Here is a 25,101-nt window from a genome sequence, read left to right on the forward strand (position 1 = left end):
CGTTGTACAGAAAAAAAACAGAATTATATTTATTTAAGATAAGAAAAATATAGTTTATTATTCAAGTAGGCATATTACAATGCGCTTATGAACGTCAAATAAAGCTACGCCGGCTCTAACCCTACACCTCTGACTCGAGAAGATTTAAATCCCCCCTTAAAATAATACATCAGCTTATAATTAACATTTTAAATTACTATATAATTCATGCAATTACATACGGTAGGTACTTTTCTTTATAGAAATTTGATTTAAAAGCATATAATTATGTACATCAAATCATCATTCAATCAAATTACAAAAAGCATATCAAATTCTAAAAAATGGAAAAGAAAATAAAATATAATGTATAAAATAAATTATAAATATATTATAATATTATTGTGTAATAAAATATATTATAATGGAAATGGAATAAAAAAAATGATAATATATAACATTATATAAATCTGACTGATTGTTTTGAAATACCTACATAAAATATTTAATGTGCTTAAAATATAAAATATTAATTTCATTAAAATACATATCTAACTAGTTTTGCAAAATGACTAAAATGTTATTTTCACAACGCAGCATAAAAATTGAATCGTTAAGGCCTGTAAAAGTCTATTTTAATACTTTAGGTACTTACTTATTAAACGGGCTTGTTAAGTGTTATAATAATATCATAAAAATGTTTACACAAATAATTACAGCTACGCATTGCATTAAAATATAAACAAATTAAATCATTGGATTCATAGTACTTAATAATATTAAAGTTGCAAGTTTGCAACTTGATTGTTATGACTAGGAACTTATGAATCATTTAAATTATACCTACTTATTAACCTTGAAAACTTACAATAAAATAATGTTTAATTGCGAAATTAAAAGTTCAGTATTAATAATAAATAATACAATGGCTTAGGTTAGGTTTTTTTAAATGTGTTTATATATTTTTTGTATTGTTTTGTATGTGCTTTTATATTTTACTATTATATTCATACTTATTATAAAAACCGTAACTTAAGATGAGACAAATAAATAAAAATAATATAATATAATAAATAAATAATCCTATTTAAATATGTAGAGGTAATTAAAATCTACAAGAGTAAGATACCTATTCAAAAACGTCCTGGTTGTTTTAGTTAAATACACTTATAAAAAAAAATTAAAAAGACCCGCATGCTTACCTACTTAAGTCGTACAAATGGAACTAAGTCATAAATTTACGATCTTTAACCAAATACCTGATATTTAGACATGTTACTTTTCAAAACCGAAATAAACATTACTTATGCATTTATGGTGTGCAGTCTGCAACGCGCATGTGACCCTACGCTACCTCATCTTACCATCAGAACCGCACCATTGCCAAGGTAAAAAACCATTCGTAAATAAAGTGACGCTCATAATATTTATGTTTAAACACTTTAAACGCATGCTGCAGCGTGCGTTTGCGTCGAGCGTCGTTGCCCGAATGAAGGGCGCGGGGCGCGCGGGGCGCCTGCGCCCGCGGGGGGCGGGGCGAACAGCTGAGCTGGGTATATTGACAGCACGTTGCTTGCCATCCAGTCGGTCCGCAGCCTTCGCGGAGTGCGAACGTCACAATTGATATGATCACCGCTCGCAGCATATGAACTCACGCTGCGGTAGGGTAACGATAAAATTATGACTTTTGGAGCTGAAGAAGACGTTCGAGTAATAAAGGAGTTTCATAGGATTGTTTCAAGGTATTGGGAAATCTCCGGTGCGACTGCCGAGAGGTGTGAAAAACTATAAAAACAGTGTGACTGTGTTGTGTTTTTTTTTAATGAAAATGGTGCCCCAACAAGTGTCGGATGTTCGGTCCATGTCGCCGACTTCGAGCGCCGGTCCGGTGTTCGGCTCCCAGTTAGTGGACAAAAACTCGTCCACACCTTATACGGATGCTACACAGGTAAGTTTTTTGCTAAGTGGAAAATCGGCAAGTGTGGAAAAGTGATCAAAATTAATTAAAAGTCAAAAATTTATTTGACAGAGATCAACCTAATATTACACTGAAATAAAATAAAAAACATTTAAATTAAATAAATAAAAATAAAGTAGCTACAACTAAAAAAAAAAAAAAAAATACGACTCAAAATTCAAAACTTAAAAACAACTGTCGTAACAAGTCTAGGTTACCTCCAAAACGGAAAAAAGAAACAAACCAGTTCTTCGCGAAAACACAAAAATATTACAACTGACATTTTATTCTAAATTTAAATTTTGAGACCGTAAAAGTCTAACAGTTTTTTAAACGTGTGCCATAGACCATGACTACCTACGAAAAAAAAAGTGAATTACATTCGTAATCGTTAGTACTTAATCGAATAATCTGAATGTTTATTTGTTTTGAGTGAAATGCGCAGTAGGTAAGTTAATCGTTTATCATGCCGTAAACATGTTTTTGTGATAATCTACGCGAGAAAATACTATATTATTATTTGATAAAAATGCGGAAAATATAAATAAGTAAATAAACTCGTGGATAAAATTATTCATAGGCAAGTTGTCGTCGCAGTGAACGGAATGAATACGAATGAGGCCATATTTTTGCATTTAAAGGCACCAAAATACAAATTAGTTTCCGCAAATGCATTAAACCCAATGACACACAAAATACGAAGGTGATATTCGTCCTACTATTTGTTTTGAACGCCATAGTAACAAACTATGGTAAAAAAATGTAGGTACCTACGTATTTATAAAATTTTTGCAAAATTTCAACTTTTGAAAAATTATGTGAATGTTGTGATCCACATCATACACAAGTTTGTGTAGTGAGAATCAATTTAGTGCAATATTAATAAAATAGACAAATTGTTCGAAAATTTGCAAGTGCTACTATGTTACGAAATCTTACTTCTTTATTTTTTGTCTCATTACAAAATTTAAGTTTCCGTTCAAAAAATATTATAGGTAAAAAATACTATCAAATTTCGCAATTTATACTTCTTGGCTTGGGCCTTGCATCCGACTGATTTCTTGAAATTAATTCTAGAAACAAATAGGTATATTAAAGTAACAACAATAAAATATTAAAAACGTTATTAAATTACCCATTAATCATAAGATTGCACATTAACAATAAAATTCTAAGTGATTTATCACACCAGGTAGAATCGCACAAATTTTATTGCATTGAAATAAGTTATTAAACAGAACTATAACGTTTTGGGAACAAATAAAATTATTTTTATTAAATATTTTGATTTGTGTTTTTTAAGTAGTCACACTACTATATATAAATTAAAAACTGTAATATATGTCATATATTAAAGAAAAACTATAAAATTCAGGTTTTTACTGGAAGTCCAAAACCTACTTTAAAGTCATTAAATTTGTTGATAATAAAGTCTACACATAGTTATTGATAAATATGTGTTTCAAATCAGTAAAGTTCTAACCTATAAACGAATGAACTATACACTACAGGGGTTAAAGGTTAGATTTGCAATAAAGTAATAAACCTGTTCAGTTAATAAAAGAAAACTTAGTCTATAGACATATAAATGTGTAAACTTCAATTTAGTAAAACTACAATAGATATAATTTAGTTTAATATTTATAGGTATATATGTATGTGATTACTTAGAAACACAAATTAAAAAAATAGTTCATAAAACAATTTTATTTATTTCCTAGTTATCTTAAATACCTATTTCATTTTTCGTATCGTATCGTATCGTAATCGTTTATTGCAGACAAATAGTCCATATTATGTACCTACACACTATTTACAAGTAGAATTAAAAAAAATTAAAAATAATCAATCACAAAATTCATAAACCAAGTCAAAAAATATAAATAAACGAACAATTATATCATAAAAAAAAAATTAAATTAAAATTGAAATAAAAATTAAAAGGATTAAAATTCAAATATTTTAAAATTAAAATTTTTACTGAAATTAAATATACCTATTCGTGGTAATAAATAAAATCGACGAACTGGTAAATACGTGGCCATATTTCGATTAAATGTGTTTAACACTACAAGAAAACGAAAAACCTTATAGCGTTTGCGATAACAATATTAAAAATAAGCCTAACACGGCCCAAAATTAGTTTTAACTATAAAGTAATATAATATATTCCATATATTTTCTATGCAAGAAAAAAATAAGCGTTCCATACTAGGTATTTTCTATACTTCATATTAAAGAAAAACTGTGTATAAGTCGGGAAAAAACCTTGAAGTGTTGTGAACTCTCAAGATATTATATAGTCATTCGTAACGAAGTTCGTGAACTGTCCAAGATTAACGTTCACAAAGAGCAATGACACGACAAGCAACTTTTCAAATTATCGCACTAACCGGCGATATGACGTCGCAAATGAAGCGATATCAGTCACAACAATCGATAAAACGAGAGGCACTGCCTATCCGCGAAGCGAAATACGTAAAATGCGCCCAGGGTACGGGTGCATTAACATTTTCAATGTCAACCCGCAATATTTTTAGCTCCATCTGTGCGTGTGTGCGGCCTCGTGTCGACGAGAATGTTTGCTTGTCTGTGCAATGCGTGTTCGTGTGCATTCAATTCCAAAAGAGCATTAAAGCTAAATTTTATTCTAGACATACGTCTGTTGCTCTCAGAGCGTGAGTGGTACTAGGAAATGATAATCTTAGGTCATTCGCGCTTGTTTTAACTCAACGGAATATTCAGGAAAATTATATTATTATTAGTCTTGACATGATCTCTGTAATTAGCTCCTGGGTTTGGTTAAGCCTTAATTATCAGCCACTGAGCGAATTATCAGATCATAAAAATCTTAATTGCGTAGAAACAAATGATTTAAATAAATGTTTGTTTATTTATCTTTAATGCAGCTTAGCGCATTAAAGATGATTTATAATTTGCATTTATGTATGAATTTGGTTAGAAGTGCTACAGATTATTTATACCCATGAAGAGTAACAAGTTTTGTAATAAAATCTAGATAATGATGTCTTCAACCAATCTTAAGGCATCAGTGTTGCTAATATAAAGCTCTTTTATCTTACCTATAAAACTACTGCGATATACATTAAATCTAATGAGATTTATGATCTAAAATTGATAGCACAAAAACAACTTGCGAGTCAGTTGCTCTCAGTGATAATTATCACGCGGAAACAATTAAAACCATTACTACAACATAATGGATTAACTACAATAGCTTAAGAAATTAGCGACGTTCAATCATCACGATACGATATCTAACAAAAACAACGCAGTTGCACAATCCCAGTAAAGATTGATAAATCATGATACGAGCTAAAAAATAACAATGGAAAAAAAACTTACAAAAAATAACAAAATTAACTTAGGGCGGAGTTTCGGGTCATTATAATTTGAACCGAGCGAACTGCGGACTTGTTTCTAGTCGGTTTTTGTCGTTTTTTGCTAGAGTAGCGCTGTTGCCGACCGCTCGACTCCTTTCCACCAAGGTTGATTCACGCCTCCTAGTGTAGTTACCTTTAACACTATTGTCCGCTCCAAAGCGATTCTTACATTATACAATCGAAGCTGAAAAACCCGCCTCGCCAGCTTTTAATTTACTTTAAGCACTTCCTAGAAAGAAAAGGCACTTTGTTAAGCCCGACGCTAACTTTTCCTTCGTGTTTGTCTACATCGTCGGTTTGCTTACAACTGCTACTCACGAAATGCCCTGTTTGAGAATTTCAGCTATTCCGATTACATTTTTACTTCAAGTTTCAAACTTCTGTATATGCGAGGGGTTGGCATTAAATTTCGGAGCGTTGTATCGGGGTAATAATTTAACTTTAAGAGCGCTGGTAACAGTGGAAACCACTCGAATACAATTCTGTGTTAAAATCCTTTCCTCGCATAAGTTTATCGCTTAAGTAAGCAAATTTATGTACCCTAATGCAGTGTTGGCAGTTCTGTGCAAATCAACATTTGATTGTAAAATATGTCGGCAAATGCAATTTGCTCTACACTTGTGGGTGGTATTTAATGGCACCATTATATGTCGGGGAACGGCGAATGTTGCCCAAGAAAATTACCGCTCAAGAACAGACGTGTCTATCAAACTCAACAAGTACTTACACAGGTTATTGAATAGTCTGGGTGCGGTGTTTTTGAAAAAGAGCAGCGCGAGTTCGCGGTCTCGCCGCGGATCCGAGACTTACCAAACTCGTGACATGTGAAAACAGAAAGTCGACACTGCAATAGCAATAAATTCCGGGCCCGTTTGACGCGGACTGAAAAACGCAAGAACAACTTCCATGGGAAACAACAAAAATAAACCAATATATCCTTCACTCCTGTTTTCCGCATACGGGTTCATTTACTCTACGGTAAACAAGCGTCGGTTTTACAAAATTGGATATTTGAACTTTTCAACGTTAAATGTGATTACTCGCTGTATGCAAACCTGGTTCACGTTTCATGTTATTAGCTGTTTGAAATGGAATTGCGTTTGCGTTCGACTCTATCAAGGTTTCAAGAGCCTAATCAGAAGGACTTCCATCAACAATTTCAGTAAAGTCTCGTTAGCGAAGGGCCGTGTAATCAAAATTCATTACACAAAATGAGCGCGGGCCTTCCATTTAAGGTGTTTATTCACGTATTCCGAACAAGTTCATTTCAGACATTTACTCCTCCAAGTCTTACCCCATTAGCGATTTATGTATGCTGATTGGATCCCCAAAAACTTGCCCAAGTTTCACGGCTCCCCTTAAGTCGCTGGCTTGATTAGGTGTTTTTAGATGAAGCAACTTTATTGTGGAAGTTTGATTGGAAAGTAATGGAAGGTCGGCGTCGTGTTATCGCTCCAAACAACGCGCCGTTAAATCGTAAGGATGTTATAAATGTATTACTGTTTTTCGATGTTATAAATAGCTGGGACCTCGAGTTGTTAAGTGCCTTGTTGTTTTTACTTAGCTACTTGTAATGGGCCCACGAATCACGTTTTAATAGAGCTTTGCTGTTTTCGTCACTCGAGAACGTTTGTAACTCGATCTTCCTTCGATAAAGCTTTAAATCTTGAACGAATGACATCGTAAATATTGGGTCTCCGTTGACCCCATCGAGGTCGCCTGCAATTTTAAAATGATAAATTTCATGACTGGTTTTTAAACAGGAGATGACACGTATACTCGACACTTTCGAATTTTCTCTTTTATTTGCATGCTCGCTGAAGGACATGCAATTAATAATTTTAATAGGGCTCGGAACAATATGGGCTTTATCTAAGGCGAGGTATTTATTATAATAGTTCTACAACCGTCGTAAATCGGTATTTATAAAGCCTTTCCGGGTAATTTAATTATTAGTGCACGCACACTCAATTCCGTTTTAGGCGTTTATATTAATGGCGCTCGGCGTTTTCTGATAATTATATGCATTAAATATTCATAATTTGTAGAACATTCTAATCAAAAGAAACAAGTTGGTCGACTGTATTTTTAGCAATTATCTGTTTTTTTTTTATACCACGTACGTCGGTGGCAATCAAGCATACGGACCGCCTGATGGTAAGCAGTTACCGTAGCCTATAGACGCCTGCAACACCGGAGATATGACTGTTTTTGATTTTGTACTGTATCTTTAATAATCTAAAATTTCTCAACTTCTAGTTCAAACACAGATCTAGGATCTAGTTCAAAATCTTTGAATCGTTCTAGAACTCTTTAGAACTCTGGTTATAGTTTCCACATAAATGTATGTTGTCTATTCCTTCGGTTAAACTTAAATCGGCACAAGCCTAACATTACCGAGAACCAGTTCCGCGCCGAGTATTATCGACAATGACCTTTGCTTAAATCGCTCACCAAAACCTGTACCGGACTCTCTTTTTTAGCTTTTGTTGTTTTGTTATTAAATCAGACGGGTACGGTATGATTCTCTTTAATGTTGATAGCAGCCCTACCAACCTTGACTCATTTTGTTCACATTTGAAATTATTTCAGAAGTAATAATACTCTTTTAAGTACATATTAGAACTTAAATGAGATTTCTTGTTGACCCGCGTATACATTGGTATAAAGTTCCTTAACATTACTATTACTGGCTTTTATTACATCGTTTAAAAGTAAAACGTCTTATTACGTTCATAAATGAAATGTATTTCTTATTGCAAATTTTATTTTACCATCATGTGTGTATTCTTTAACTTTACCTGCATCTACTTCTTTATTTTTCTTCGCTTAATCTAGTTGAAAATTCACTTAACTTGCGTTTATCTTTATCGGAATTTTGCACCGCAGCAACTTTTGTATCGCACAAGTTTGCGTGTACCAACTTGCTTCGCCTCAATAACCGGCTGAATTAACTTGGTTTATAAAAATCTGCTAAAGTCAGGACTTGGAGTTTGATACTTTAGAACCCGTGTATTCCAGTCTGGAATATCTTTGATAGTTTCAACAGGAAATTAGATTCCTTGCGCTGCTTGTGTTGACGGGCCTGGGGAATCTGTAAGTTTATCTTATAATAGAATTCTGCAATATCCTGTACTGCTGAGACGAAATTTGATCACGATACTCGTAGTTAGGCTTTGATCTCAGATAGAAAAGGAACAATGAATACATATAATAATATTGAGTGTTTAAAATTAAATACCTTTTCGTTATTCAAACTATCAGCTTTTTTACTAAGCTCTTAAGTTAAATGATTATTTGGGCATCTGCCAGACAACTGAAAATCGAATTGAAATTAAAGCTAACTATGACACTTAAACATTCCCGAAGCTGTATTTCCAAAACCGTGTAAAAAGTATTTGAACATAAAAAGCCCTTGGCAATAGTTGGCTGGCGTGACTCCTGAGTAAATCCTTTATACGTCGGCCAAATTAATCACTCGCCTCGAATTTCCATTCTGCGAAGTTTTATTAAAACTTGGTACACAGGCGGTTGATAGGCCATTTTTTAAACGCTACGTGTAGATTTTTTACTTACTTTTTGAAACTTTAAATTGAATTTATAAGCTAATTTAATGGATAGTCCTGAAAATTATAGATCTTTCTATGTTGTTCTTCGTAACTTTTAAATTCGTCTCCTATTTGTTTTTGGATTGATCATTAGAAGTTTATCTACATCACAAGCATCATATAACATGATTTTAAAAGTAGAACCGTATAATCCAAAGCTAGAGATTTAATCAACTGACATGGTCAATACTTAAAACCCAATATCTCTGATTTATCAAAAGAAAGCCCAGCAGTAAGACGTAATGAAGATGATGATAAGCTTATAGCATATCTTGGAACTGGAACTAATTATCTGTAGTAAGTAAATGCATGATTTAAGCAGTTAAAACGCGGCGATATAGGTACCTACCCGGCCCGCTTACCCAAAACTAAATCGCTTGCCTTAAATTTACTACCAAAAGGAATCAACAATTATTATAATTTCTGATTTCTGTACGTTACTTGGCAAACGCCGGGTTCTGGATACCATCCAGCCTGAAGTGTTTACTTGGTGCTACTAAATTTAAGTTTAGTCTCAAAGGGGTTCAAACGAGCTAAGTTTAGTCTTAAAGCTAAAAGTTTCGAGATCGTTGCTTTAAAAAATGCTTTGGGGATCCAATTTTATGCGGGGCTATACTTTTAATCATTTTGACGGACGGGAAAAGGTAAACCAACTTTACGGTTTTTATATTGAGTCTTCCTGTGACTTATTTAATTTAGTACGTTGCATGATTATCTTCATTTTATTACAAAAAGACGGCGATGACAAAAAAATCGAATCATGAAGATCATAGATATTTTGATAGGTGTGTAGATTAATGAACGTTTAAGAATTGTGTTTTTTTTTACAAAACTGGGCCAGGAAATGATTTTAACATACCTTTCTGCCTAAACTCAACTCTAGTTAATGACTAAACCCTTTTAACTGAAACTAAAACGTAGAAATCCATAAGGAATGCAGTGCCCTAATTGATTGAACTGTGGAACATAAACAAGGGCTCGGAAATAAAGATTCACCTGTGGAGTTAGGTAATTGGGAAAACATCACTGGTAATAGGGTTTCGTCGAAAAACTTAAAACCGGCCTATACACAACTGAAGATAGCTTCAAGTAGCAAACCGTTTCGTAAGTATCTTCGCGTTGCTACACCTGCCTACCCTACAATGAAATGTAATAAATGAAGAACCTTCTTAAGTACCTTCACATAACCAACTCAGTTTCAAAATATTGTTATTATAGTTTAATTTAGGATGTAAATTGATTTCGATCTAGAACAGTTTACTTGTAAAACCATGTAAATGTTGCAACAAGACCTTGCTTTAAACGACTTTCAAACGATGTTATGAATTTGGCGTAAATAAAAAAAATACCTGGTATATTATATAATTCTGAAAGCAGCTGCTCTAGAAAACGTACAAAAGCATACAGAACCATCCATAAAATCGCCTCACGCTTGACCGCACACACAATCAGATTAGGTTTCGCAATATTCTTTTTTCGGGCCAAGAAAAATATCTTAAACATTCAAACATCTTGGAAAGCAGGTTATTTCTATTTCTGAGTTGAGCGGATCACATAGAAAGTCTTTACTTATAAGGTTTTATACTTTATCCCATGATTATTTTGTATTTTTTTCTTTCTATCTTTCGCAAATATGCGATTTACCATCCATTGCTTTTAGTTTATTATTTATATGTAATTGCGACTTTACTTTCATCCATAACTTTCTTGGTAATTGCTTTATTTATTGTATGAACTATTTACAAATCACCAATGACGATTATATTTCTATTAGATTAAAAGAAAAAGCTATTATCTTTCATTATTATATTAAATATTTTAAGTGGAACCTAGCAACGGAGCCAACGGACGGATGTTATTAATTAATTATTAATTGAATTATTCGAACATAATGAAACCTTTCCTAATGCCTGACTCGTAGATTATTATTATTGGCAAAAACCTTACGTTTATATCGCAATTAAATTAATATCTGTATTTTATATCAGTAATTCAGTACTAACTTTAAGTTTCAATGAAGTAAAACATGATAACATTTCTCTATTCAGATCTAATTTCTATTTTATGTTATTATCGAAGAAGTTGAACAATAAAATAGACATTATTATATGTTGTCCATTTTATAGTTCCACTTCTGTTACTTCATAAGCTTTCCAATATAAACTAATTAATAAAAGTAATAACATATATATATATATATATATATATTATAACCCCTTTAATAACGACAAGATTTCACTTAGTAGAAAATACAGACATTAAATAAAATATAGTGTTATGGTTACGTACAGATCCGGGCCTAGTACTGCACTGTGTTATGGGGTACGGATAGTAAGCAAAAAATAGCGTAGATCGTTATTTTAATGGTGACATTATGTTTAATGTTGCATAAATATTTAATTAGTCAAGCAGAATTTTGTAGATTAAACTTCGTTATTTTATTTTCAATCTAACTAAACGAAATTAAACGTAAACTGTAATAGATATCATATATTAAAGAAAAAAGTGACGAAGCCCTCCAGTACAGTACAGTACAGTTTTAATAAAATAATTTGATTTGTTCCCAAAGTTGAAATTAAACGTTTTTTTTTTAAATAAGTTTTTCTATTTTTTTGTACGCTAAGTAATAAACTCACTCGATACCCGGTCTCCTAGTTTTGCACGGTTCCTGCAACAGGTTTAGATCTAGTATAACTCGATTTATTATCATTTGTACTAGTAAATATCAATGTGATAATATGCGCTGAACAAACACGTGTCATATTTGCATAGATATTGAGATCGCATTACTTTACAACATTATTATAACGTCCCTTTTATATAACTGTAGGTATTCTAAGGGCAAGTTTCCTGTCAAATTTTCGCGGTGGCGTTCGCGGTTACATATAGGCTTATAAAACTTTATTAAATATATTATTAATTATTTCTACACGTGTATTGTAAATAATAAGTTTTCAACAGTAAACAATAATATCGGTTATACATTATCGTCGCTAATGTATATTGAATTACAGTGTTCTAATTAACTTTGATAACAGCGAGTATATGGACTACGAGTAGGTGTATCGTACATTTATAATATATATGTGACAGTGACACGTGTTAATATGGTATGTGCATGCGATAGAATCATTTCATAGTAGATTTATAGGTATAAAGTGTTTTTCAACAATTTTGACAAAAATAGTAAACAAATACTGTTGACTGACACTCTCCGTAGACAGGACTTAAAATGACATTCAAATGTTATCAACTTATCACTCGCTTTGCATTTTGCTCGTATCAATACATATTTCTTAAGGTACGTCATGTCAAAATGCGATTTTGACATGAATTTGTAACTTCAAATCGGCCTCCTATTATTATAATAGTGAAATTTATTCAGATATAATGTCGATAAGTTCATTCCATTGTGGCTAGTAGTTACTACCCAATCGAACCCTACTGTAGGGTCCGATTGGGTTTGTATAGGCGTAGCCCAAGATGTCCACTTATCTTAGGCGGCCAGTAGAGATGCCCGGTGATTTTCTAGTAAAAGGTAGCCGAGTCTTGGTACTTGGGACTAAAACTAGTTTGTTAGGACTTTGGACGTTAATAGTCGCGTAAGGCCTTAGCCACCGCTCGCTTTTTCTTTATTATATGACATCTATTTCAGTTTATGACATCATATGATCAGAAACCAGCTAAGACTTGTGCGGTATATAGAGAGGGCCAATAGAGACCAGAGAACTGAGATTTGGAACTGTAAGCGCGATGTAGGTTTCTACGAAATTGCGTTCTAACTTCCTAACGCCATCTGTTAGAACATTGTGGCACGATGTCGACAGTGACAGAGGAGACGCCACAAACTTTTCCTTGCGCTGTTAATGCCCCCATCTGTTCGTGAGCTTTTTTTCTAGACTGCAACGAGGAAGCGAAGTAATAATAAACACAATTGCTCGGCCTTGAACTTACAGTACGTTTAGTCGCTCGATCGCCTCGCTTGAACCGGTCTACTCTGCACTCTACGCTAAATTGAACATGATTTTTATGTCTTTTTAATTTTATGGGCTGCAAGATGCAAGTTTCTAGAAGATTTTTTTATTGAAGAAATCGTTTTATATTACATATATATTTTTTGTGCTGTTTTGATATCTCTCGACGAATATTATTGTATACGTGTTTCTGACCGCGACATTGAATCATCAATGTTTCTAGAAACATTGTGTTTTGCGACTTTTGATTTCAAAAATCAAGATAAACACTAAAAAGTCGTTTTCAAAATTCAATTTCATGAAACCCATTCTGTTATTTCTATAGCTTGTAGAAAAATGGCTCCTTCTATTGCTTGTATAATAAACATAAAAATCTGTAGCGAAACATGATAAAAAAAAACTATTTAAACAAGATTAAAAATAGGATGTTATATAAATCCCACCGATTAATTTGAAAACAGTTATTTTTATATACTTACAAGTTTTAAAGGAAAGTAATATTTATTACAGTCAATATCTCGCTAAATGTTTAACTGACTTCAAAAAAAAGGAGGTTATCAATTCGACCGTATTCTCATAACTTCGTCACCGTGAACCGATTTGAAAAGCATTTTTTTTATTGATGTTTGTCCCATTTTTGTCAAAAACTAGATTATTTTCTGATGATTAGATCCATGAGGAATTGAGGGATCGTCTCAAATCTTATAGGTGATTTTGGTATTTTTTACAAACAATAATTGAGTAGAAACGGGATTAACCCGTCAACAGACCGGTGTAGTCACTAGTCAGGCCCCAGGCTCCAAATAAGGAGAGGGCACGGATACCTTGTTATTACTAGTTTAAAAGAGACGGGAAAACACGGGCTTAACAACGTGCCCTGACATGTTTCTATTAACCCCCTGCGGCGATGTCATCACCATGTTTTTGTGAACTAGAAAAATAGTTCGTTTTTGACTGGAAATAATAGTTCAATTGTTAGTTCGGTTGAGTGATTTAATATGGAATGTTTTGTTAGTAACATAAAGAAACTTTATACTGTATTTACTTATAGCGTAAATTAGAGATACATTTTCGTGTGACTTCGCAAAATGTGAAAGTTCAATAAAAGTAATAAGTGTGATTACATATGTATATTAAATGTATAGAGTTTGCAAGATATTTACAGGATTATACAGATCAAAAATATATTTGAACAAAATAACACCCATATTATGTGTCAACAAATATACTGTACTCATATTTTAACTTACTTTATAGATGGATAGATAAATGATTTATTTATTTGCTTTATGTATAAAATTGATTATTGAAGCCTCAACTTTCCTGTCAAAATGATTAACTTTTTTACAATTTTAATGTCTACAAACTTTAATAACAAATATTCACACCATTCTGAAAACATTGGTACAAAACAATTAGTTGTTAACAGGTAAATATTTAATAATGTCTAAGTATATAATTGTGACGGTTGTCGTAGAATTGAGTCAGAAACGTCAATTAAGCCAAAATTGAACGTTCCCAAGTCGTGAACGTGTAATTAAAACGCTCTAGACGCGTTGGGGGGGTTAACTCCCTTACCTCATATCTCTCTGAGAACTCCATCAAATCTCGACTCTATCTCCTTGTGATAAAGTCTCATTATAAATATATTCAAACGAAATGTGAGCATTCGTAAGTTATCAGTATTTTGTTGTTAAGAATTTTGTACACGAAAGGTGTTTGGATCAATTTAGTTATTTCATTAAATGTAATTGAAAAATACGTTTTTGGGCGCAATTTGGATTGACAAAATTACAATTAAGTTGAGAATTAAAAAATTGAGTGTTAGATTACTTAAAACTGCTTTAATATATATGTTATAGTCTATTTTTTTATTCCGTAGACTAAAATGACATTTCATGTGTTGCTAGTTTTTTACGTCGTCTTATAAATATAAATATATTATGTGGCTAGTTTTTTACGTCTTATAAATATAAATATAAGACGTAAAAAACTAGCAACACATGAAATGTCATTTTAGTCTACGAAAAAAAAATAGACTATAGACTAGCTTATATTATTAAAGATCCGGATTAAATTACCAGAAGTAATTACAAAAAAAGCTTTAAGGTTGAAATTACCTGTACAATACAATACAATACAATACAAATCCTATTTATTGCACAACCTCAAAAAAAAGACCTGTGAGAAAAACCTGTAATATTAGATAAATGGTTAAAAGTTCTACTAGAGACTGCCATTACAAAATTAAATACATTTACATCAATATTTGAAACAAACAAATGACGTAACGGCTAAATTGCGATCAGTAAAAGTTTTCCATAAATAAGCTTCAAGAAAAACAGCGTGATCACTTTTCCAGCCTCAGTATTTCATCCACCGTATTTCGTTCGGTTCTTCACGCTCATTTCCATATCTTGCACTGTACAAAAGGTTGCTTTCGGCTTTTGGAAGTTTATTAACTTTCTATGAGATTTTTTTTTAACTTTAATAAAATGTTTTATGATTTAATTACGAAAAAAAAACATTTTTTTTTAACCCAGGGGAAATCCGTTAGGGATCCCACCCGGCCCGGGAGAGGCCGAGTGGGTATGTCCGACTCGCACGGACTAAAACCCCTGGGGTGTTCCGACGCTCGCTTTTGGGCGGGGTTACGGGAACAACTTTGCAGACCTCCGTGACCCCGCCGGCTTTGCCCTTGCGGGCCCATCAAACGAAACGAAATCATACGAAAAAAAAAACCATGAAGAAACTCGACATAACCCGATTTTTGTTTTACAAATTGGCGTAAAGTATGATCTTGATGAAACAGATTCTTAGAATGTTACAGTACTATTACGCAGAAAATGTAAATATAGTTACAGTTTTTTTAGCTAATTTAGTTATACAAATTTAAATCCTATCGTCCCTTCGTTGAAGAACTCTGTTTACAAATCCCACAGTGTATATAAACATTGTTTTATAGTTTTGCAAAAATAAAATTAAATGTACTGTCAAGCAATGTGAAATGCTACATCGCTGCGGGATTTTTTTTCCGTAGGAAGTCACTAAAAACCCACCCTTGCATTTCGCGACAGTTCAAATGTAAATACTATATTTTTTCTAGACCCAGACGTTTAGTTAACCGGCCAATAAAGATAAATCAAGTGCGGCAAGGGAATTGAAAAATACCGAGATCTTTTTGCCAAGAAAAATGTTTAACAAGCAAGAAGCAGACAGTGGCGCGAAACGACGCTGTTTAGCCAGAAAAGCATGTCCCTTACGACAATTTGTAAATAAGACGTAACTCCATCAGTTATTGTAGCAAAAACTATCGTGCGAGAAAGAGTTAAAGTTTAAATTTGCTTAAAGTACCTAGACTTATATAGTATTTTGTTTTGTTTCAGGTTTGTGCAGTTTTTTTGGACTATCGAGAGAAAAAGGTATTTTAATGCTAGGAATTTAGCCTTTGACGATTACTAAAGAGAAAAACGAGCAGCAAACTTTATGTAATCTTTTTGTATCATTTATATTTAATCTATAAACATATTATAAAATCCCTAGATTAGACTAACTACAACAGACTAAATTTAATTAAGGTAAAGACTTAGTTAGGCTCTATTCAAACATTAAAGTATGTTTTTATGGCAAAGGGGTTGAATGGACATAGATAACCGTGCCCTTATTTGCTCACGACGTCCAAGGCGTGAGAACTTCAAATTTATTAGGGTCGCTAATGATGCAAGTTATCTCAAACTTGGACTAATGATACAAGCCTGATTTACAAATGATATGCACTTACCGGTTTGAGACAGCTTAAATTTACTTGTACGCTGCTAGCTTAAGTATTAAGTTGGAAAAGCAAAACGCTTTGCTATTTTGTGTCGATGTCTATAAAATGTTGTTAGCTTAGTTTTCATTACTTTAAATTTAAAGGACGGTAGCTCACGTAAATACAATTACGAAGGTAATATGTGAATTTATTAGTTCAGTTTTATGTTTAAAATGTATACAATACTAAGTTACATTTGGTATAGAATTTCTTATTATGTTTCGTAATAGAATTTCGGTATATGTAATTGTAAACTCGTAATAATAAAAAATTCTATTCAATTAAATTAGACTTTTTAAATTGTCGGAGTAGTAAGGAGACACTAACCAAGTTCTTAATTGCAAACAAAATGAAGTAAAGGACAAATAACTCGTAAGCATGGAAAGAAGAATTAATCGTCTAACTGCAGTAGGTGTAGGGCAAAAAGTGTCAATAGCGAGTGACTCGTTCACTAATACAGTGCCAATATTTGCCCGCGCCGACTCCCCGGATATAGTAGATCGGGACGCTGTAAGTGCCATTGACTTTACAGAAACCTTAAAGCGTTTGAACACTTTGAAGTTAGGTAGAATGACGTAACGTTATGTTACCGTTATTTAATTATGTGTAGTTCTTAGGTGCTTGTTATGCAAGTTATGTTTTTAGATAAGTACAGCTTGGCAAAAAAGAGTAGAAAATAATAGGGGCGCCACTGTCTATGTAAAACGTCTTGCATATGGCAACTATTGAGTCACTTTGACGTCTCTTTTGTATGCTTACGGTGGCGTCGTTGATCGGGTCGCCACTTTCCCGAATGAAGATTGAGGGAGACGATGGCTGAGATACGCGTCATACTCGTGAACGGGTGCTGTTTGTGGAGACCGGTCTGTTTAAGTTTACACGGGCTTCATTTTACCTATGTAACTTTACTTTTGAGTGGCATTAACGTGAGGCACTTCATTCGGTTCTTGTCTGTTTGTCTGATTTAATATCTTGTCTTTTTATTAATTATATAACAATTCAAGTCTTGGAGACCCTTTACATCTCTGGATAATTTGATGATCTTTTTTATTATTATATACATTTTATCTCTGACGCCTAGAGACTTTTACATCTCTAAACAATTTTAGTACTTCTGTTATTTGTATAGTTTTTATTAGTTTTTTTTCTTGTGTAATTAAACATTTATATTTATGTAATTGTTTTTTGTAATTTTGGATTCATTTTATTGTTTGTAAAAATTGACATGTAAAAGTGCCCCTGTGGCCTATTTGCTGAATAAATGTTTGATGTTTGATGAAAACAGTAAATGTTGCCATGATAAAAAAGAATATTTCCATTTCTACTCTTTTTTACCAAGCTGTATTTAAATACAAGTTAAAAATATAATGGAGGAATATTTTACAGTAAAATGAAATGCCTTCGAAATATAGATTGAACATGAAAAGCTATCGGTTTGATAACGTCCAAAAGAGGATTATTATAATTATACAGCTTACTTTCACATATAATTCATAATAATGTTTCCTATTATTTAATTTTGCTGATGTTAAATTATGGTAAACTGTGTTATAAAAAATTAGACCTTTTTTTAACTAACGTAACTCATAATACAATAATCCTTACATTGGGTTACATAAATGAATAGTTCTTTTTCACTGAAATTTGATCTGGATTTATTCTGTCCAGAACAAATGCAGATCAAATTCATGTCGCTGTTTATTAGAATACGTCTCAAGAAAACAATTTCGAAAACGTCCTCTACCCCGTTTTGTCACGCCGCAGTCGTTGCACAAACATTGTCTGTTCTTTCGATGCAGTCCCGAGGGGTGTAATGGCGTTAGGTCTTGAGATATTGTGAAATGGTAATGCTCAGCCGCTCTAACTTTGCAGCTGATATTTAGTTCTGCAGAACTATCACGTTTTAGAGCCGGGGAAGATTACTTTTAGGTAAAAAGCATGCTGTAAAGTTTGGTGCATGTGTTATTCATAAAAAGTTGCTGTAATAAATAATTAAATATCCATGATAACTATATTTTTCCGTGATCGTAAAGGACAATGTACGATAAAGTATTTTAGTCTAATTCAGTGCTAAATTATCTTGTAACATGACAGTGACAGTTACAACAAGCAGGTCTAGGTAACATGATATTTTACAAAATTACAAAATGAATAGGTACGCTTAAATCGATATCATGCCGTTTGCGATCAAGCGTGTATTCTTTGGCCCGCACCGCAGTTCACTCGACATCGAACGTTGATAGCTGATTTTTATGTCTGTCAGACGTTTGATAAGTGGAGCGCGATTCACAATTTGCGGACTCGCTAGTTATAGCCCCCCTATCATCAGTAAAAGCTATCGCCCCAGGCGCCCGGGAAACGCACACGTGAAATGGACACTTGAATAAAATTACGAGACCCATAAATCGGAAAACGCACTTCATCCAGCGAAATAAAAAGTTCAATTTGGTACAACAAAGTATCGTGCGGGTTCATGCGTCGCATCTGCGTCCGTTCGGACTTATTGATTGTGAGCAGATGCGACGGCCTGCAGCGGGAATGCATCCGTTGCCGTCAAAATATTCCGATGAAAATTCAAGAGAACAAGGCATCCCGCGGGAGCACTACAAGAAAGTTCCTCCGCGTAAAGAATTGCCAAAGTTGCCGCGACGTCTCGACATCGCTTTGAATATCAACTCTGAATTCTATATCGACTCGACTTCACTAACTAGACTTGTAATGACGCAATAGTTTTTACAATTGAAGATTCCGCTTGCGAACGAGATCGAGGGTCGTATTGAGAGTTCCTTCCCCGGCCCTATTGACTCCGTAATGTCTCTCATTTCCCCTACACCACGGGATAAGAAAAGTTCCGATAACGCCTTCGACAAGGAAATGAAAGTAGGCCTTTCACTCGCCCGCTGAACTTAGTACCTTTGATCTTTCATCCAAAAGTTCGAGTTAACTGGAATACAAAGAGAGTCATGGCCATCTGTTTAGTACCCTCAGTGTCGACTAACTAATTCCAAGTTTAATGAGAAACTCGTCTGTAGGAATAATTCGATTGCGAGTTAATTTGGACGTTTGGTTCGTTTACCTTTTTGATGTCGGGCTAAATTAAATTGTGTGCGGTGCAAGTACAGTTTGACGGCGGTGATGAATCATCTGCCATAATGCCATCCTCTGCCCTTTTATGTATAGCTATCATTAGTGTAATTGCTTCGCACCAGGCAGAGCCATCGATCCGGGCATTGTGCGCCGTCGAGCCAACATATCAAACAATTTACTTACAAGACGTCTATGATTTCTTTATTACGCTTTATCCTTTTGTCCGCCACTCCACTTCCCTCTGATATCCGTCTCAGAGATAGGTGATATAGAATTTTGAAATGTATAAGGTTTTCCTTTTATCTCGCGGGGATTTGTATATTTACAGCGTGAAAGTGATTTAGGGAAGTCCATTCCATAAATTGGTATTCCTACTGTTTCGTATATTTTCGTGTGAAATCCGTTTAAAGATTAAAACGCGGGCTCGAGGGAGATTTCCGTAACGCTCACAAACATAAGCCGCATTAAATCAGTTCCAAAAGAATTGTGTTCCAGTTCCCTGCGAGTAAAGCACTTACGGTAATGTATTTATAATTACGTTTCTATGTAGGCTTCGGTCGTGACAACTCTCGAGTTTCATGTATCCATTTGTAGTTATTATTATAATACGAACCATGACCGTATGAGAATCGAATGCTCCAAATCAGCTGCAGTATCAACGTTATTCACATGCTAAAATTCGTTTTGTATTATATCCGTTTTTTAATGTCTTTTGTATTTCAACCGGTATTGACCGCAATCTAAAAATGCTTGTTTTTTTGAGTTTTTAAATAAAACTTGTTGGTTTTCACCTATCTTTTTCAGAACCTGTTAGATTATAATGATACTATTTTGCTTAATCCACACTGTATTAGGCTTCATTCATTTTACTATCAGGGATTAAACAGATTATTTCGCTGGAGTGTTCACGCGAATGAACATTGAACAACGTAGGGAGGTTGATAATTGTATTCCTGGTAGGGTGCTATATTACATACGTGTGTAATTATTGCCGACCGTGTCTGGGATAGGAGGGCGGCGCAGTCCGCTTTCCCAGGCCTCTAAATGCTCCGTTAGGACAAACACAGTGCGTCAGCCTAGTATTATACTAGCTATACACGGAAAATTACTGTACAACTGTTTTTTGTTCCCATACTGTACGTTGTTATCTAAAATTACAGGTTAATCTGCGCTGATGTCATTTGGTTGTATCGGCCATTATCAAATTGATTGGCTTGTTCAAATTCGTTAATGCCGGGCTGTTTTTGCAACTAATGGTCTGTATACACTTAACATTAGGCGCTGTTTACCGTCTGCTTTGGGCTTGAGACTTTGCTGTTTTCTGTACAAACAGGGTTTTCGAGTTCGGTGTTAGCTTTGGGTTTATCTTGGTAATGTTGTTTTACACTTACAATTAATTCGACTTGTTAAGTTTGCCGTAAACAGTTCCAACTTTACTTATAATTAGGACTTTTTTCGTATTCAACGAAGTTCTATAAATATTTAGACATTTAAAATTCACAGACAATATTGTCGTAAGTAACAATAAAAATTTGACGCAAATTCGCTTAGGTACTTATATCCTCACGAAAAAGCAGTAAAACGTATAATATATAACACCGAGGAACAGTATATTATTACGTTATTTTACTATTTGAGCTAACTATCCATAAATTTAAACTACGTAGGCAATTAGCGTAACGGACAGCCGATAAATTGTGACTTACGTTACACGTACGTTAAATCAAAACAGTGTAAATGCCACAGTAACATTTGTTTCTAGTGTCATTTTACAAAATAGCATGAAAATTAGAGACAAAGTAGGCAATACTGCGAGGTCTAAGTTGAAATTTTGCAATAGTATAAGGATAAAAAAAAATTATTGGTTAAAATCGTAGAATTTTAGCATTAAAATCAGAGTGAAAGTATAACGTCTAAGCTCGAACTAATCTTGGCAATGCAGATTGAACGTGGAAAGCTACACGTGTAGGGTACTACGCAGAACTCGCAGATTAGATTATGACTAGAGGAATCACTTCAAAACTGCACGGGACAAGGCGTGCAACATTTTTTTCGTGCAACATTTTTTTCGTGCAACATTTTTTTCGTGCAACTGGGGCAAACAAGCGTACGGCACGTATAATAAAAGATCCCTAAGCTACCCTAAGCTTATCTGGAAGAGATCGCTTACAGCGATAAGACCGCCTGTTGCTACCTTTATTTACATTTGTTTTCTTTTATAGTGCAATAAATTATATTTACTTACAAACAAATCTCAAATTAAAATGGCATTATATACAATAAATCGAACTTATCTATCCTACAGTCATCAACTTCAGAAGTTGATGCCTTTATGCCTTAAAGGTAATGGGAAAATGATTCCTCTAGAGACAGAATCATTTTCCCATTACCTTTTAAAAACTGCACATACTTCTTTTTTTTAAACCCTACACGGAAAAAACCATACCTTTTTTACAATCTAAAATATTCGCCGCTAAAGACTGTTTTAGAATCAATAAATTCGTAATAGCAATTTGGCATATCCGTTTCTATGTAAAATACCTGCTTTACTATGCTATAGATTTACGTATGCATGTCATGACTCAGACGGTAACCTATTAGCGCACGAGGTTTTTTAAATTATATCTTATCTAGCGGAAACTATGATAATACTAAAATAATAAGATGATCTAAGTTGTCGGTTAGAGGATTTCTTATAAATTAATATTTAGTTTAGTATTAGTAAAGATGACTTAACTTTAAAAAAGTAATGAAGGTTAGCTGTAAATGTCAGTTTATAATATGCATATTGTTTAAGGAAAAATAACATGTACAGTCAACAATACTATTCGATTAGCACCTTTGCATACAAACTTCTATGAAGGGGGAGTACCTTTTGTCTGCAGCTGACTGTATGAATACACGCTGGTTATTTCGCAAAACCGGCGTAATTCATTTCTGATACCAATTTTAAGTCGACGTTTTTGTACATATGTGCCATTTTCAACCAAAAGTGTACTTATAGTCGGTTGTCAATAAGGCGCTATTTCCATATCGCTTCAATTCGAAATCAACCTTATCGACAAGCGACAATGTGGTACCTTTTGATTGAAAACGTCACATATATCCAACAAGGTAGATAGAATAAAAAGTAGATACGTTGCTGAGTAAAGTGAACAATCTTTCTTTTGCATACTCTATGCATACACATGTATGGAATTACTAGTATTAGATAGACGCACAAAATTACTACTTAGTACTTTCTAGTTAGGTCTAGAAACTACGCTTCAAGCGTACTTTATTTTAATTACAATAATCCTTCGTTTTGAGATTTCAACGAGATTAGTAATGACTGGGTGTTTATATATTTAAGTGTTTTAAATGTAATTATACTTATATAAAACAGTCCTAAGGCAAAAAATATCTAGCTATTATGTAGGTGTAGTTACGTGGATGTAATACATTTTTTAGTCAAAGATTATCCTTCTTTTGTGATACGTCATTGCTACCGTATTCTTTAAACGCATGCTACTCGGGTGTAACATGCATGTTGCCGACCCGTTTTTTGTGATACGTCATTGCTACCGTATTCTTTAAACGCATGCTACTCGGGTGTAACATGCATGTTGCCGACCCGTTACACCTGTACTAACATGCGGACTCTTTAAAAAACTTCAGCAGACTACACTCGACAAAAGCGTTAGAGGTAGAATACGCCTCCTGTTTTTTTTTTATAGGACATTCTTACACAGATTGACTAAGTCCCACGGTAAGCCCAAGGAGGCTTGTGTTATGGGTACTCAGACAACAGATATTAATAAATACTTAAATACATAGAAAACACGCGTGACTCAGGGACAAATATCTGTGCTCATCACACAAATAAATGCCCTTACCGGGATTCGAACCCAGGACCATCGGCTTCACAGGCAGGGTCACTACCCAGTCTACCCACTAGGCCAGACCGTTCGTCTAAGATGATATAGATTTTAATTAGGACAATTAGGTGTTTTGTACAGAAATAGATGATATTGGTGTTTACTGTATTTACCACACGTATAGTAAAAAAAAACAACACAGACCCAAAGAAAATCCCCAGTATATAATTCATAAAGAAAAAATAGAAAAAATTCAGCGCTCCTTCTTGCGCCACCTGGCTTCCGTATTAGGCAATGGGATACCGACTACGAGTCCAGATGTATTCGTCACCGCTTTTTGAATCTCCAGAATAGTAGAGTATTATTAGACATCACTGCACTATATGATATACTCTCAGGTCGCATTGACAGTCCTTCTTTGCTGTCGGAGATCAATTTCTCAGTGCCATCTATTAGAACGCGTAATTCCGGGCGCTGCCTGTTTAGTCTACCCAGAGTTCATATCAACTATGCTCAAAATTCGCCCATAAATCGTATTCTAAAACTTTATAATAAACAATTAAGTAGTATCGACTTGTTCGACTGCATAAAATCAACTTTAAAAAAACGAGTTCAGTCACTGCTACTGAAATCTAAAAATAACGACAATTGACGAAATCTAACTAGGTAAATAATTACACACCTTAATCTTTCCGTCTTCCATTACACACTCAGTCACAGTCACATACACACACACGAACACGCACACACAATCACTCAAAACACACACGTACACATGTTATGCAAGCCATATCTAGTTTGTATAGAATGCTTTTTTACTCCCTTCTTTTTTTTGTGTTTCCACTTAGTTATTGCATGTTAATTGTACTTTTGTGGACATCTGTTATTGGCTATGTTTTCTGTTCACTATGATTTGTATTAATTTTTGTATTGCTGTTGATGCCCCAAATAAATAAAATAATAAAAAAAACAGCCTCAAGGATCTGCTTATGTAACATTAGTAACATTACAGTAACACGCTACCGACCTATAAATAGCATTATTGATACTACTCTTCAACGCTCCTTTGATATAGACGTATATATTCAAGTATTTACTCAGCGATTTGATAATCTTTATTTACCTTAGCTTACATACATAGATTAGACTCAAGTGCCTCTTGACATCGATTAGAATTTTCATAAAATTTTAAATAAATGACGGAATTGTGCGTTGTATGTAAATTATCTTATTAAATATTACTATCTGTTTACAGTACAGTTTTTCCTGGAATACATTCAACTATATTTACATATGTAGCATATGCTTTTGCGCATCAATTAGGTTTATTTAATATTAGCATGATGTGTAGTTATTTATTTAAATTAAAGTCATATGCAGCTTATTAATTATTTATATTAAATAACCTATTGAAAAACGATTTA

General features: G+C 33.8%; 1 protein-coding gene across 1 annotated transcript in view; it reads left to right on the forward strand.

The window, feature by feature from the left end:
* Positions 1-1,550: 1,550 nt before the first annotated feature.
* The window catches only part of LOC134749480 (transcription factor sem-2-like), a 97,803-nt gene continuing 74,252 nt past the window's right edge, over positions 1,551-25,101 (forward strand). Inside the window, exon 1 of the mRNA XM_063684419.1 lies at positions 1,551-1,927. Coding sequence (XP_063540489.1) covers positions 1,802-1,927 — 126 coding nt within the window. The 5' untranslated portion in view covers positions 1,551-1,801. The remainder of the gene's footprint in view (positions 1,928-25,101) is intronic.

This window comes from Cydia strobilella, chromosome 18 (assembly GCF_947568885.1).
Source record: "Cydia strobilella chromosome 18, ilCydStro3.1, whole genome shotgun sequence".
Taxonomy (NCBI): domain Eukaryota; kingdom Metazoa; phylum Arthropoda; class Insecta; order Lepidoptera; family Tortricidae; genus Cydia; species Cydia strobilella.